The sequence below is a fragment of the Carcharhinus amblyrhynchos genome, unplaced genomic scaffold (genome assembly GCF_965287045.1).
Source record: "Carcharhinus amblyrhynchos unplaced genomic scaffold, sCarAmb.v2.hapA chromosome_1026, whole genome shotgun sequence".
Lineage (NCBI taxonomy): Eukaryota > Metazoa > Chordata > Chondrichthyes > Carcharhiniformes > Carcharhinidae > Carcharhinus > Carcharhinus amblyrhynchos.
The window spans coordinates 10001-26890 of NW_027650766.1; the positions used below are offsets into that span (position 1 = coordinate 10001).

The window sequence follows — 16890 nt, forward strand, 5'->3', positions numbered from 1 at the left end:
ACAGGCAGAGAGAGGAGGGGACAGGCAGAGAGAGGAGGGGACAGGCAGAGAGAGGAGGGGACAGGCAGAGAGAGGAGGGGACAGGCAGAGAGAGGAGGGGACAGGCAGAGAGAGGAGGGGACAGGCAGAGAGAGGAGGGGACAGGCAGAGAGAGGAGGGGACAGGCAGAGAGACTGGAGCAAGTTGTGATGTTGTAATCGAAACGGATCCCTCCACAGAGGCGACAGAGAAGACACAAGACTACAACTCTCTCCGGAAGTGCCTGCGGGAATACTTCCCTTCCCGCCGCTGCTTTGGATTTGGGTGTCCGGCCGCGAGAAGGAAACTCAAGCGCCTCCAGGAACTGTCCGACGCCGAGGTGGACGAGGATTTTGTGGAAGAGTTTGGGAGATTCTCGGAGTACGTTTACACCGAGGGGAAGGTGAAGAGAGTCCTGGGCGGATATCACATCACCGGAACGAGTGAGTTCATCAACTCCAGGGGCACAGGATCCATCGGGATTGTGTACAGTGGGAGTGAACGGGAAGGGGATCGGGATTGTGTACAGTGGGAGTGAACGGGAAGGGGATTGGGATTGTGTACAGTGGGAGTGAACGGGAAGGGGATCGGGATTGTGTACAGTGGGAGTGAACGGGAAGGGGATTGGGATTGTGTACAGTGGGAGTGAACGGGAAGGGGATTGGGATTGTGTACAGTGGGAGTGAACGGGAAGGGGGATTGGGATGGTGTACAGTGGGAGTGAACGGGAAGGGGGATCGGGATTGTGTACAGTGGGAGTGAACGGGAAGGGGGATCGGGATTGTGTACAGTGGGAGTGAACGGGAAGGGGATTGGGATTGTGTACAGTGGGAGTGAACGGGAAGGGGGATTGGGATTGTGTACAGTGGGAGTGAACGGGAAGGGGATTGGGATTGTGTACAGTGGGAGTGAACGGGAAGGGGATTGGGATGGTGTACAGTGGGAGTGAACGGGAAGGGGGATTGGGATGGTGTACAGTGGGAGTGAACGGGAAGGGGATTGGGATTGTGTACAGTGGGAGTGAACGGGAAGGGGATTGGGATTGTGTACAGTGGGAGTGAACGGGAAGGGGTTTGGGATTGTGTACAGTGGGAGTGAACGGGAAGGGGATTGGGATTGTGTACAGTGGGAGTGAACGGGAAGGGGGATTGGGATTGTGTACAGTGGGAGTGAACGGGAAGGGGTTTGGGATTGTGTACAGTGGGAGTGAACGGGAAGGGGATCGGGATTGTGTACAGTGGGAGTGAACGGGAAGGGGATTGGGATTGTGTACAGTGGGAGTGAACGGGAAGGGGATTGGGATTGTGTACAGTGGGAGTGAACGGGAAGGGGATTGGGATTGTGTACAGTGGGAGTGAACGGGAAGGGGGATTGGGATTGTGTACAGTGGGAGTGAACGGGAATGGGATTGGGATCACTGATGGGTGTCTCTCTGGCTGCAGTGTTGTGTGGATTACTGGAGGGCTATGTCCGTGACTTTGTGAGGAAGGATATCCCGTGTGTGGAGAGCAGTGTCGCCCGGATGGCAGAATTGGAAAACGAGACAGCGGTTTCCAAAGCTTTGGAACGCTACGACGATTTGGCTGCAGCACAGTCTGCCGAACCGTCCCAAAATCTTGTCAGTCTCGCTCGTTTGTACCAGCACAATCACAAGGAAGCTCTTCAAACCTTCATGAGACATTCTCTGATGGACAAATCGGGCAAACATCTCGGGAAACTCGAGGTAATTTCGCGATGGACAACTCGAGATGGGTCACGGGTCGGATATAGATAACCCAGAGAGAGAGAGAGAGGGGGCTGAGAGACACCAGTCAGTGTACAGATATCTCCCTGAGAGAGAGAGAGAGGGGACTGAGAGACACCAGTCAGTGTACAGATATCTCCCTGAGAGAGAGAGAGAGAGGACTGAGAGACACCAGTCAGTGTACAGATATCTCCCTGAGAGAGAGAGAGAGAGGACTGAGAGACACCAGTCAGTGTACAGATATCTCCCTGAGAGAGAGAGAGAGGGGACTGAGAGACACCAGTCAGTGTACAGATATCTCCCTGAGAGAGAGGGGACTGAGAGACACCAGTCAGTGTACAGATATCTCCCTGAGAGAGAGAGAGAGGGGACTGAGAGACACCAGTCAGTGTCCAGATATCTCCCTGAGAGAGAGAGAGGGGACTGAGAGACACCAGTCAGTGTACAGATATCTCCCTGAGAGAGAGAGAGGGGACTGAGAGACACCAGTCAGTGTACAGATATCTCCCTGAGAGAGAGAGAGAGGGGACTGAGAGACACCAGTCAGTGTACAGATATCTCCCTGAGAGAGAGAGAGAGGGGACTGAGAGACACCAGTCAGTGTACAGATATCTCCCTGAGAGAGAGGGGACTGAGAGACACCAGTCAGTGTACAGATATCTCCCTGAGAGAGAGAGAGGGGACTGAGAGACACCAGTCAGTGTACAGATATCTCCCTGAGAGAGAGAGGACTGAGAGACACCAGTCAGTGTACAGATATCTCCCTGAGAGAGAGAGGACTGAGAGACACCAGTCAGTGTACAGATATCTCCCTGAGAGAGAGAGGACTGAGAGACACCAGTCAGTGTACAGATATCTCCCTGAGAGAGAGGGGACTGAGAGACACCAGTCAGTGTACAGATATCTCCCTGAGAGAGAGAGAGGGGACTGAGAGACACCAGTCAGTGTACAGATATCTCCCTGAGAGAGAGAGGACTGAGAGACACCAGTCAGTGTACAGATATCTCCCTGAGAGAGAGAGAGAGGGGACTGAGAGACACCAGTCAGTGTACAGATATCTCCCTGAGAGAGAGAGAGGGGACTGAGAGACACCAGTCAGTGTACAGATATCTCCCTGAGAGAGAGGGGGTAATGAGAGACACCAGTCAGTGTACAGATATCTCCCTGAGAGAGAGAGAGGGGACTGAGAGACACCAGTCAGTGTACAGATATCTCCCTGAGAGAGAGAGAGGGGACTGAGAGACACCAGTCAGTGTACAGATATCTCCCTGAGAGAGAGAGAGAGGGGACTGAGAGACACCAGTCAGTGTACAGATATCTCCCTGAGAGAGAGAGAGAGGGGACTGAGAGACACCAGTCAGTGTACAGATATCTCCCTGAGAGACAGAGAGAGAGGGGGGACTGAGAGACACCAGTCAGTGTACAGATATCTCCCTGAGAGAGAGAGAGAGAGGGGACTGAGAGACACCAGTCAGTGTACAGATATCTCCCTGAGAGAGAGAGAGAGGGGACTGAGAGACACCAGTCAGTGTACAGATATCTCCCTGAGAGAGAGAGAGAGAGAGGGGACTGAGAGACACCAGTCAGTGTACAGATATCTCCCTGAGAGAGAGAGAGGGGACTGAGAGACACCAGTCAGTGTACAGATATCTCCCTGAGAGAGAGAGGGGACTGAGAGACACCAGTCAGTGTACAGATATCTCCCTGAGAGAGAGGGGGGACTGAGAGACACCAGTCAGTGTACAGATATCTCCCTGAGAGAGAGAGAGAGAGAGGGGACTGAGAGACACCAGTCAGTGTACAGATATCTCCCTGAGAGAGAGAGGGGACTGAGAGACACCAGTCAGTGTACAGATATCTCCCTGAGAGAGAGAGGGGACTGAGAGACACCAGTCAGTGTACAGATATCTCCCTGAGAGAGAGAGAGAGAGAGGGGACTGAGAGACACCAGTCAGTGTACAGATATCTCCCTGAGAGAGAGAGAGGGGACTGAGAGACACCAGTCAGTGTACAGATATCTCCCTGAGAGAGAGAGAGGGGACTGAGAGACACCAGTCAGTGTACAGATATCTCCCTGAGAGAGAGAGGGGACTGAGAGACACCAGTCAGTGTACAGATATCTCCCTGAGAGAGAGAGGGGACTGAGAGACACCAGTCAGTGGACAGATATCTCCCTGAGAGAGAGAGAGAGGGGACTGAGAGACACCAGTCTGTGTACAGGTTTTTCTGCTGTGACTTTTCCCAGGCTGCGCTGGACTCACGCTATCGAGAGCAAGTTTCCAAGATGGAAAGCGACTCGGAAAGACGATGCAAGGCCTTAATTTCGGAAACCATGGGATCACTTCAGGAGAAGTTAAGTTCTCAGCATTATATGAAAGTCGGGGGTCATGCGGAATTCCAACAGGATCTAAAGATGTGCATCGAAGAATACAACGCCAGGAGTGTTGGAGAATTTAACGTAGGTCCTCCAGTTCCCTGTTTCTCTCCCGGGTCAGTTAGTTACACCTGCTTATCATTAATAAGCAGAGCTGCAACCCCCAAGAGGACCACCTCGCCTCGCTGTTAAAAGTGTTTGGGAAGGTGTAAACTCTCGTTGAGAATGGTTCAGTGGGTGGCTAACAGAAATATCCGACCCTCACTTTGCAATGAACACTTTCATGATTTATTTATTTCACGATCCGGGAAATTTAACTGAACAGCTGACACATTAAATTAAATAAGATTCTGCTGGCTTGCTGTTCAAATAAATACAAGGATCACACAGAATAAAATAAGATTCTGCTGGAGTGCTGTTCAAATAAGTACAAGGATCACATTAAATAAAATAAGATTCTGCTGGAATGCTGTTCAAATAAATACAAGTAACACACCGAATAAAATAAGATTCTGCTGGAATGCTGTTCAAATCGATCCAAGGAACACATCGAATAAAATAAGATTCTGCTGGAATGCTGTTCAAATAGATCCAAGGAACACATCGAATAAAATAAGATTGTGCTGGAATGCTGTTCAAATAGATCCAAGGAACACATCGAATAAAATAAGATTCTGCTGGAATGCTGTTCCAATAAATACTGGGAACAGTTAGAATAAAATAAGATTCTGCTGGAACGTTGTTCAAATAGATACAAGTAACATATCGAATAAAATAAGATTCTGCTGGAATGCTGTTCAAATAAATACAAGGAACACACCGAATGTAGTAAGATTCTGCTGGAATGCTGTTCTGATAAATACAAGTAACACATTAAGTAAAATAAGATCCTGCTGGATTGCTGTTCTAATAAATACAAGAAACATTCATTAACAAATGAGGGTAATAATAGAATTTAGTGAATTCCAAAAAAAAAACTAAAGCTTTCAGAACTTTCTGGAGTTTCTCAGGAAATTTCCCTGTCAAGTTTTTCTCGATTTGGTACCTTTTGCTGGTTAGATGTGACCTTCTTTTCAGACATACGTAAAGCTGGCAGGCTTAAGAGCTGAGAACTCTCAACTCTTGGCCACTGGCATTTGCTCCCCCCCGCCCCGACTTTCGAGGTTTGAGAGATGGCAGTTGCAAAAAAAAACTCCTGGTTTTTCCCTTTGTACCCTCGCTTTTATATTTGTGATGACCAATCAATTTTCCAAAGATAACGTTGGTGTAATTTTGCCAGTGTCATCAAATGGGGGGTGAGAAAGATATGGAGTCTTTGGTGAATGTGTTACTTGCATTTCTTAGAATAGCATTCCAGCAGAATCTTATTATATTCAGTGTGTTCCTTATATTTATTTGAACAGCATTCCAGTAGAGTCTTATTTCATTCGGTGAGTTACTTGTATTGATTTGAACAGCGTTCCAGCAGAATCTTATTTTATTCGATGTGTCCCCTGTATTTATTTGAACAGCGTTCCAGCAGAATCTTATTATATTCAATGTGTCCCTTGTATTTATTTGAACAGCATTCCAGCAGAATCTTATTTTATTCAACGTGTTCCTTGTATTTATTTGAACAGCATTCCAGCAGAAACTTATTTTATGCAGTGTGTTCCTTGTATTTATTTGAACAGAATTCCAGCAGAATCTCATTTTATTCAATGTGTTCCTTGTATTTATTTGAACAGCATTCCAGCAGAATCTTATTATATTCAGTGTGCTACTTGTATTTATTTGAACAGCATTCCAGCAGAAACTTATTTTATTCAGTGTGTTCCTTGTATTTATTTGAACAGCATTCCAGCAGAAACTTATTTTATTCAGTGTGTTCCTTGTATTTATTTGAACAGCATTCCAGCAGAATCTCATTTTATTCAATGTGTTACTTGTATTTATTTGAACAGCATTCCAGCAGAATCTCATTTTATTCAATGTGTTCCTTGTATTTATTTGAACAGCATTCCAGCAGAATCTTATTTCATTCGGTGTGTTCCTTGTATTTATTTGAACAGCATTCCAGCAGAATCTTATTTCATTCGGTGTGTTACTTGTATTTATTTGAACAGCATTCCAGCAGAATCTTACTTTATTCAATGTGTTCCTTGTATTTATTTGAACAGCATTCCAGCAGGATCTTGATTTATTCAGGATGTTCCTTGTATTTATTTGCACAGCATTCCAGCAGAATCTTATTTTATTCAATCTGTTCCTTGTATTTATTTGAACAGCATTCCAGCAGAATCTTATTTCATTCAATCTGTTCCTTGTGTTTATTTGAACAGCATTCCAGCAGGATCTTGATTTATTCAGGATGTTCCTTGTATTTATTTGCACAGCATTCCAGCAGAATCTTATTTTATTCAATCTGTTCCTTGTATTTATTTGAACAGCATTCCAGCAGAATCTTATTTTATTTAATGTGTTCCTTGTATTTAAGAACATAAGAACATAAGAAATAGGAGCAGGAGTAGGCCATCCAGCCCTTCGAGCCTGCCCCGCCATTCAATAAGATCATGGCTGATCTGTCGCTGCTCAGTTCCACTTTCCCGCCCTCTCCCCATAACCCTTAATCCCCTCTCCTATCAAAAACCCATCAACCCGCGTCTTAAAAATATTTAGCGAGGCAGCCTCCACCACTTCAACGGGCAGAGAATTATTTATTTGAACAGCATTCCAGCAGAATCTTATTTAATTCAGTGTGCTCCTTGTATTTATTTGAACAGCATTCCAGCAGGATCTTGATTTATTCAGGATGTTCCTTGTATTTATTTGCACAGCATTCCAGCAGAATTTTATTATATTCGGTGTGCTACTTGTATTTATTTGAACATCATACCAACAGGATCTTGTTTTATTCGGTGTGTTACTTGTATTTATTTGAACAGCATTCCAGAAGACACGTATTTTATTCGGAAGCTTAACGGGGAATGGGGAATAGAGGGATAGGGTCCTGTCTCTGCAATTTCAACAAGTCGTCACTGAATCTTTTCTCCCTGACAGCCTGGTCAAGTCCTTTCCTCATTCCTGGAATCATTGAAACCGCAATCTCAGTCCCTGCAGACCATGGAAAGCTTTGCCAGTGAGAAGGAGGCCCAGTTAGCTGGTGAGCAAATTATTGTGGACACCGGTAATGTGTTAGGGGTGGGCGATGTACACTTTCCCCCATCAAACACTCCCAGGACAGGTACAGCACGGGGTTAGATACAGAGTAAAGCTCCCTCTACACTGTCCCCCCCATCAAACACTCCCAGGACAGGTACAGCACGGGGTTAGATACAGAGTAAAGCTCCCTCTACACTGTCCCCCATCAAACACTCCCAGGACAGGTACAGCACGGGGTTAGATACAGAGTAAAGCTCCCTCTACACTGTCCCCCCATCAAACACTCCCAGGACAGGTACAGCACGGGGTTAGATACAGAGTAAAGCTCCCTCTACACTGTCCCCCCATCAAACACTCCCAGGACAGGTACAGCACGGGGTTAGATACAGAGTAAAGCTCCCTCTACACTGTCCCCATCAAACACTCCCAGGACAGGTACAGCACGGGGTTAGATACAGAGTAAAGCTCCCTCTACACTGTCCCCCCATCAAACACTCCCAGGACAGGTACAGCACGGGGTTAGATACAGAGTAAAGCTCCCTCTACACTGTCCCCCCATCAAACACTCCCAGGACAGGTACAGCACGGGGCTAGATACAGAGTAAAGCTCCCTCTACACTGTCCCCCCATCAAACACTCCCAGGACAGGTACAGCACGGGGTTAGATACAGAGTAAAGTTCCCTCTACACTGTCCCCATCAAACACTCCCAGTACAGGTACAGCACGGGGTTAGATACAGAGTAAAGCTCCCTCTACACTGTCCCCCCATCAAACACTCCCAGGACAGGTACAGCACGGGGTTAGATACAGAGTAAAGCTCCCTCTACACTGTCCCCATCAAACACTCCCAGGACAGGTACAGCACGGGGTTAGATACAGAGTAAAGCTCCCTCTACACTATCACCATCATAGGGAGGTACAACATGGGAGGAATAAGCGCTATTTAAATGCACAATGCCGCAGAGGTTGATGTGTGTTGTGTTTGTGTTGGACTTGCTTCTCCAGAGTTGACGGAGAGGATTACTGAACTCAGCAATGAGTTCCGAGCCAAGGAGTTGGAGAGAGACGCCGCAGAGCAGGCCCGCCGTAAAGAGTTGTTCACTCAGTTGGAGGCCAAGTTTGAGACGGAGAAGGCACTGAGAATGAGGGAACAGGAACAGGCCATCAGACACAGGGAGGTGGAGGTGGCCAGGTACCTCGGGGAGGGCCACGTGCAAGATAGCTCGAGGCTGGAGGCGGCCCGGATGAATTTGAGAGCAGAGTTCATGAGGACCAAGTGTCTCTCGCTCTGGCAGTACGTCATCCTGAATTTCCTGTCCCTCGGCATTGAAATAGTGAAGTTGATCTTGGTCTTCCTGGTGAAGAAATGACTCACTCTCAAGGCCGTCCCCTGCGCCAAATCCTGGAATTCAACCCGCAAATCTTTTATTCATTGGTGGGGGGACAGGGGCGATGCTGGACACAGCATTTATTGACCATCTCCCTCCCCTTCCAGGGACCGTCTCACTCCATTCCCATCCTAGTCATGTATTTTTGTCCCCTTAGATGTCACTATCCTCCGCTACCTCCCCTCCCTCCCCCCCCACCGAGTTCCCTCTGTATAAAAAAACTCACCTCGCATATCTTTCGCCCACGTGCCTTCGGCCTCTGTCCCCGTGTACTTGACCGTTTTTTTACCCACGCCCCTCGTCATCTCGTACACCACGATCAGGCCATCCAAAGCAAGTTTCTCCAGCCTCTCCTCGTAGCTACCAGGCGGCATCCTTTCCTCTCCCCACTCCAAGGCCTCCACATCCTTCTGGGAGTGAGCGGCGAACAGGATTGTATCCAGTATTGGAGTTTCTGGCCTAGGTCTTAACAGACTGAATCCGCTCTCCGCAGGAAAGAGCCAGGCTTCATTGCAGCCTAGTTCCCCATCTCAAACCCGGTGTGGGAGTGAATCTGCTCACACACGCAGAGCAGGAAAGACCCAGGCTTCATTGCGGCCTAGTTTCCCATCTCACATGCAAAGCAGGAAAGGGCCAGGCTTCATTGCGGCCTAGTTCCCCACCTCACACCCGGTGTTGGAGTGAATCTCCCCCCACATGCAGAGCAGGAAAGAGCCAGGCTTCATTGCGGCCTAGTTCCCCATCTCACACCCGGTGTGGGAGTGAATCTCCCCCCACACGCAGAGCAGGAAAGGGCCAGGCTTCATTGCGGCCTAGTGCGGATCATTCTCCATGTCAATTATCTCGAAGAGTTGGGCTTTGGGGAGGGTGCAGAGAATTGTGAAGGGTTTGTGAGGGCGGTTCATGTACACTGTGGCTGTAAATTTAGAAATGAAGCTTTGAATCCACCTTATTGTGCCTCGCTGCTTCATTCCACCCACAGGGGCAAACACTGGGGCCATTCTCCACATGGAGACATTTGTTAGTTAAGGGGGTCATCATCGGGAGGGTGGGGGTGTGGGAGGGGTTTAAATGCTGGGTAGAGTCAGTGATGGTGGGGGGAGGGTGTAAAGGGTGGGGACGTAATGGGGGCTTTGGGAAGAAGGGATAACCGAGGGGTCCTGCAAAGCTCAACACCTCCCCCCCGGCAAGTCCGCACTGACACTATAGTTAAGAAAGCCCCACCAACGCCTCTACTTTCTCAGAAGACTAAGGAAATTTGACATGTCCGCTACGACTCTCACCAACTTTTACAGATGCCCCATAGAAAGCATCCTTTCCGGATGTATCACAGCTCGGTCTGGGCTCCTGCTCTGCCCAAGACCGGCAAGGAACTACAAAAGGGTGGTGAATGTAGCCCCCAATCCCATCACACAAACCAGCCTCCCATCCATTGACTCCGTCTACACTTCCCGCTGCCTCGGGGAAAAGCAGCCGGCATAATTAAGGACCCCCCCTCCACGCACCCCGGACATTCTCTCTTCCACCTTCTTCCATCAGGGAAAAGATACAAAAGTCTGAGGTCCCGTACCGACCGACTCAAGAACAGCTTCTTCCCTGCTGCTGTCAGACTTTTGAATGGACCTACCTCGCATTAAGCTGATCTTTCTCTACACCCTCGCTGTGACTGTAACACTACATTCTGCACCCTCTCCTTTCCTTCTCTATGAACAGTATGCTTTGTCTGTACAGCGCGCGAGAAACAATACTTTTCACTGTACCCCGATACATGTGACAATAATAAATCTAATCCTTTTCCTTCTCTCCTCTGTACTCTATGAATGGTATGCTTTGTATAGTGCACAAGAAACAATACTTTTGACTGTATAACAACGGTGATATTAATAAATGAATTAAGTGTAATTAAATTGAGTTGAATTCAATTAAATTGTTAAATTAAATGGAATTAGGTTCACTGAGATTCTTCAATTTCATTCATTCCAACTAAGTTCAATCTGGGGCATTGGGGAGGATCAATCATGGCGGCTCCAGAAGCTCCAATCCTCACAATGCGGCCAAACTTCCTGCCTGTAACAAAGATGGCCAGCTACCCGCTTCCCCGCCCCGCAAAAGAGCAGCGCGCATGCGGCCTCCGCCCAGAGTGCCCGTCCCAGACATGACGTCACTGACAACAGCCACTGTCAGGCAGTGCGCATGCTCCGCCTTTGGGCCAGGGGCAGGGGCCGCCGCCCCCTCCCGGGGAAAGACGGAGCCGCACCCGCGCTGCCCGTCTGAAAGATGGCCATCCTCTAATTGTCACACAGCGTATGTGGGTGTGGTTTGTTTGTGCCAGGACCAGCCGCCATTTTAAGGGGGAAAAAAATGAAGCGGTGGTTGCCGGTCCGGGTTTGGGAGCTTGGAGGAGCGGCGGTGGGAGCCTGGGGGGAGGGGAAGAAGGATGAAGCTGCTGAGCAAATTGATTGACAGGGACAGCTCTGGGTGGGTGAGGGTCACCATGGCAACCCAGAGAGGGGGGAGGGTCACCGTGGCAACCCAGAGAGGGGGGAGGGTCACCGTGGCAACCCAGAGAGGGGGGAGGGTCACCGTGGCAACCCAGAGAGGGGGGAGGGTCACCGTGGCAACCCAGAGAGGGGGGAGGGTCACCGTGGCAACCCAGAGAGGGGAGAGGGTCACCGTGGCAACCCAGAGATGGGGGAGGGTCACCGTGGCAACCCAGAGAGAGGGGAGGGTCACCGTGGCAACCCAGAGAGGGGGGGAGGGTCACTGTGGCAACCCAGAGAGGGGGGAGGGTCACCGTGGCAACCCAGAGATGGGGGAGGGTCACCGTGGCAACCCAGAGAGAGGGGAGGGTCACTGTGGCAACCCAGAGAGGGGGGAGGGTCACCGTGGCAACCCAGAGAGGGGGGGAGGGTCACCGTGGCAACCCAGAGAGGGGGGGGGGAGGGTCACCGTGGCAACCCAGAGAGGGGGGGGGGAGGGTCACCGTGGCAACCCAGAGAGGGGGGAGGGTCACCGTGGCAACCCAGAGAGCGGGGGAGGGTCATCGTGGCAACCCAGAGAGCGGGGGAGGGTCATCGTGGCAACCCAGAGAGGGGGGGAGGGTCACCGTGGCAACCCAGAGAGGGGGGGAGAAGGGGTAGCACGGTCAACTGGTGGGGGGGGGGCGGGGGGAGGATGGGGTAGCGTGGTTAACCGGGGTGGGGGTACAGAGAGTGTCGGAGCCCCTCTGACTGTCCATTCCCTCCCACAGGCAGATCACCCTGATGCCCGAGGAAGCTGAGGACATGTGGCACACCTACAACCTGGTGCAGGTGAAAGACAGTCTCCGGGCCTCAACCATCCGGTAAGAGAGGTTTCCAGCGTGGAAACAGGCCCTTCGGCCCAACTTCTCCATGCTGCCCCTTTCTTTTTAAACCCCTAAGCTAACCCCAATTGCCCGTATTTGCCCCCATATCCCTCTATACCCATCGTACCCATGGAACTGTCTAAATACTTTTTAAAATTGTACCCGTCTCTACTACTGCCTCTGGCAGCTTGTTCCAGACCCTCACCACCCTCTGGGTGAAAGAATTGCCCCTCTGGACCCTCTCCCCTCTCACCTTAAACCTCTGCCCTCTAGTTTTAGACTCCCCTACCTTTGGGGAAAAGATATTGACTATCTCGCTGATCTGTGCCCCTCATTATTTTATAGACCTCTATAAGATCACCCCTCTACACTCCAGAGAAAAAAGTCCCAGTCTATCCAGCCTCTCCTTATAACTCAATCCATCAAGTCCCGGTAACATCCTAGTAAATCTTTTCCTGGGGGGTGGCGATGACGGTGGATGGCTTGGGAGGAGCCGGGAGGGAAGGAGTGGGTCTCATCCTCGCTCCTGTCTCTCACCAACGCAGTCCACAACTCCTATTTATCTACTCTCAATTTGATTTATTATTGTCACGTGTATGGGGATACAGTGAAAAGTATTGTTTCTTGCGCGTTATACAGACAAAGCATACCGTTTATAGAGAAGGAAAGGAGAGGGTGCAGAATGTAGTGTTACAGTCACAGCGAGGGTGTAGAGAAAGATCAGCTTAATGCGAGGTAGGTCCATTCAAAAGTCTGACAGCAGCAGGGAAGAAGCTGTTCTTGAGTTGGTCGGTACGGGACCTCAGACTTTTGCATCTTTTTCCCCGACGGAAGAAGGTGGAAGAGAGAATGTCCGGGGTGTGTGTGGGGGGGGTCTTTGATTATACCGGCTGCTTTTCCCCGAGGCAGCGGGAAGTGTAGACGGAGTCAATGGATGGGAGGCTGGTTTGCGTGTTGGGATTGGGGCTACATTCACGACCCTTCTCTAGTTCCTTGCGGTCTTGGGCAGAGCAGGAGCCCAGACCGAGCTGTGATACATCCGGAAAGGATGCTTTCTATGGGGCATCTGTAAAAGTTGGTGAGAGTCGGAGCGGACATGCCAAATTTCCTTAGTCTTCTGAGAAAGTAGAGGCGTTGGTGGGGCTTTCTTAACTATAGTGTCGGCGTGGGGGGGGGACCAGGACAGGTTGTTGGTGATCTTTTTCACTGTATCCCGATACACGTCACACTAATAAATCAAATCCTTTTCCTTCTCCCCTCTGTACTCTATGAACGGTATGCTTTGTCTGTGTAGTGCACAAGAAACAATACTTTTCACTGTATCCCAATACACGTGTCAATAATAAATCAAACGGAGGATTTCGGGCCTACTGGGTTCTAGGCCAAGACACAGCCTGGGCCTCTCCTGACGTGCCAACCCTCAGCGCTTGTCCCTCCTTTGCAGGAAGGTGCAGTTGGAGTCATCGACGGGCAGTGTGGGCAGTAACAGGGTGAGGACCACCCTCACCATCAGTGTGGAGACCATTGACTTTGACGCTCAGGCTTGTATGCTGCGTGTGAAAGGGACCAATATTCAGGAGAATGAGTATGTGAAGGTGAGGAGATCGCTGTATGTACGGAATAACAGATTCCCGGGAGAGAGATACACACTGGAATCTAATCGAGGGGTTCGGGGTGGTTTATATATAGAATAACAGATACCCGGGAGTGAGTTACAGACTGGAATCTAATCGAGGGGTTCGGGGTGGTTTATATATAGAATAACAGATACCCGGGAGTGAGTTACAGACTGGAATCTAATCGAGGGGTTCGGGGCGGTTTATATATAGAATAACAGATACCCGGGAGTGAGTTACAGACTGGAATCTAATCGAGGGGTTCGGGATGGTTTATATATAGAATAACAGATACCCGGGAGTGAGTTACAGACTGGAATCTAATCGAGGGGTTCGGGGTGGTTTATATATAGAATAACAGATACCCGGGAGTGAGTTACAGACTGGAATCTAATCGAGGGGTTCGGGGTGGTTTATACACACAATAACAGATACCCGGGAGTGAGTTACAGACTGGAATCTAATCGAGGGGTTCGGGGTGGTTAATATATAGAATAACAGATACCCGGGAGTGAGTTACAGACTGGAATCTAATCGAGGGGTTCGGGGTGGTTTATATACAGAATAACAGATACCCGGGAGTGAGTTACAGACTGGAATCTAATCGAGGGGTTCGGGGTGGTTTATATATAGAATAACAGATACCCGGGAGTGAGTGACAGACTGGAATCTAATCGAGGGGTTCGGGGTGGTTTATATATAGAATAACAGATACCCGGGAGTGAGTTACAGACTGGAATCTAATCGAGGGGTTCGGGGTGGTTTATATATAGAATAACAGATACCCGGGAGTGAGTTACAGACTGGAATCTAATCGAGGGGTTCGGGGTGGTTTATATATAGAATAACAGATACCCGGGAGTGAGTTACAGACTGGAATCTGATCGAGGGGTTCGGGGTGGTTTATATATAGAATAACAGATACCCGGGAGTGAGTTACAGACTGGAATCTGATCGAGGGGTTCGGGGGGGTTTATATATAGAATAACAGATACCCGGGAGTGAGTTACAGACTGGAATCTAATCGAGGGGTTCGGAGTGGTTTATATATAGAATAACAGATACCCGGGAGTGAGTTACAGACTGGAATCTAATCGAGGGGTTCGGGGTGGTTTATATATAGAATAACAGATACCCGGGAGTGAGTTACAGACTGGAATCTAATCGAGGTGTTCGGGGTGGTTTATATATAGAATAACAGATACCCGGGAGTGAGTTACAGACTGGAATCTAATCGAGGGGTTCGGGGTGGTTTATATATAGAATAACAGATACCCGGGAGTGAGTTACAGACTGGAATCTAATCGAGGGGTTCGGGGTGGTTTATATATAGAATAACAGATACCCGGGAGTGAGTTACAGACTGGAATCTAATCGAGGGGTTCGGGGTGGTTTATATATAGAATAACAGATACCCGGGAGTGAGTTACAGACTGGAATCTAATCGAGGGGTTCGGGGTGGTTTATATATAGAATAACAGATACCCGGGAGTGAGTTACAGACTGGAATCTAATCGAGGGGTTCGGGGTGGTTTATATACAGAATAACAGATACCCGGGAGTGAGTTACAGACTGGAATCTAATCGAGGGGTTCGGGGTGGTTTATATACAGAATAACAGATACCCGGGAGTGAGTTACAGACTGGAATCTAATCGAGGGGTTCGGGGTGGTTTATATACAGAATAACAGATACCCGGGAGTGAGTTACAGACTGGAATCTAATCGAGGGGTTCGGGGTGGTTTATATATAGAATAACAGATACCCGGGAGTGAGTTACAGACTGGAATCTAATCGAGGGGTTCGGGGTGGTTTATATATAGAATAACAGATACCCGGGAGTGAGTTACACACTGGAATCTAATCGAGGGGTTCGGGGTGGTTTATATATAGAATAACAGATACCCGGGAGTGAGTTACAGACTGGAATCTAATCGAGGGGTTCGGGGTGGTTTATATATAGAATAACAGATACCCGGGAGTGAGTTACAGACTGGAATCTAATCGAGGGGTTCAGGGTGGTTTATATACAGAATAACAGATACCCGGGAGTGAGTTACAGACTGGAATCTAATCGAGGGGTTCGGGGTGGTTTATATACAGAATAACAGATACCCGGGAGTGAGTTACAGACTGGAATCTAATCGAGGGGTTCGGGGTGGTTTATATACAGAATAACAGATACCCGGGAGTGAGTTACAGACTGGAATCTAATCGAGGGGTTCGGGGTGGTTTATATATAGAATAACAGATACCCAGGAGTGAGTTACAGACTGGAATCTAATCGAGGGGGTTTTGTCACAGTGGGAGTGACGTTCTCTCTCTCTCTGTCTCTCTCTCTCTGACAGATGGGTGCCTATCACACCATAGAGCTGGAATTAAACCGGAAGTTTACCCTCGCTAAGAAACAGTGGGACAGTGTGGTGCTTGAACGAATAGGTATGTGTCTTGTGAAGACTGGTATTCCCTCTCTCAGACCTCTCCCCAGGTCCTGTTAGCTCGGCTGGAGAGAAAGATCAGCTTCATATAAGATAGGTCCATTCAAAAGTCTGACAGCAGCAGGGAAGAAGCTGTTCTTGAGTCGGTTGGTACGGGACCTCAGACTTTTGTATCTTTTTCCCAATGGAAGAAGGTGGAAGAGAGAATGTCCGGGGTGTGTGGGGGACGTTTTTTGATTATGCCGGCTGCTTTTCCCCGAGGCAGCGGGAAGTGTAGACGGAGTCAATGGATGGGAGGCTGGTTTGTGTGATGGGATTGGGGCTACATTCACCACCCTTTTGTAGTTCCTTGCGGTCTTGGGCAGAGCAGGAGTCCAGACCAAGCTGTGATACATCCGGAAAGGATGCTTTCTATGGGGCATCTGTAAAAGTTGAACGTAAGAACATAATAACATAAGAAATAGGAGCAGGAGTAGGCCAAGTAGGCCTTCGAGCCTGCCCCGCCATTCAATAAGATTGTGGCTGATCTGTCGTGGCTCAGTTCCACATTCCCGCCCTCTCCCCATAACCCTTAATCCCCTCTCTCATCAAAAACCCATCAACCCGCGTCTTAAAAATATTTAGCGAGGCAGCCTCCACCACTTCAACGGGCAGAGAATTCCAGAGATTCACCACCCTTTGAGTGAAGAAGTTCCTCCTCAACTCCGTTCTAAACCGCCCCCCCTTTATCTTGAGGCTGTGGCCCCTAGTCCTACTATCCTTTCTGAGCGGGAAGAGTCTCTCCACCTCTATCCTATCCATCCCGTTCATCATCTTATACGTCT

At 49.1% G+C, this 16890-nt stretch overlaps 2 protein-coding genes across 2 annotated transcripts in view; both read left to right on the top strand.

Annotated features, from left to right (window-relative positions):
- LOC145340445 (guanylate-binding protein 3-like) overlaps positions 1 to 8648 on the top strand; it is a 17516-nt gene extending 8868 nt beyond the window's left edge. The window contains exons 4-8 of the mRNA XM_080184912.1: positions 183 to 461; positions 1461 to 1741; positions 4008 to 4220; positions 7176 to 7278; positions 8284 to 8648. Coding sequence (XP_080041038.1) covers positions 183 to 461; positions 1461 to 1741; positions 4008 to 4220; positions 7176 to 7278; positions 8284 to 8648 — 1241 coding nt within the window. The remainder of the gene's footprint in view (positions 1 to 182; positions 462 to 1460; positions 1742 to 4007; positions 4221 to 7175; positions 7279 to 8283) is intronic.
- Positions 8649 to 11054: 2406 nt separating this feature from the next.
- LOC145340443 (protein pelota homolog) lies at positions 11055 to 16126 on the top strand. Its single transcript, XM_080184909.1, has 4 exons — positions 11055 to 11144; positions 11917 to 12009; positions 13457 to 13607; positions 15977 to 16126. The coding sequence occupies exons 1-4, from the start codon at positions 11104 to 11106 to the stop codon at positions 16124 to 16126; spliced, it is 435 nt and encodes a 144-aa protein (XP_080041035.1). The 5' UTR covers positions 11055 to 11103.
- The last annotated feature ends 764 nt before the right edge of the window (positions 16127 to 16890 follow it).

What these genes read in the sequence shown, in the direction of transcription:
- LOC145340443 (XM_080184909.1), top strand. Translation starts at nt 11,104, where the DNA reads ATGAAGCTGCTGAGCAAATTGATTGACAGGGACAGCTCTGG. An exon ending in ATTGACAGGGACAGCTCTGG is followed by an intron (nt 11,145 to 11,916) that starts GTGGGTGAGGGT and finishes TCCCTCCCACAG; the next exon opens with GCAGATCACCCTGATGCCCG. An exon ending in CTCCGGGCCTCAACCATCCG is followed by an intron (nt 12,010 to 13,456) that starts GTAAGAGAGGTT and finishes CCTCCTTTGCAG; the next exon opens with GAAGGTGCAGTTGGAGTCAT.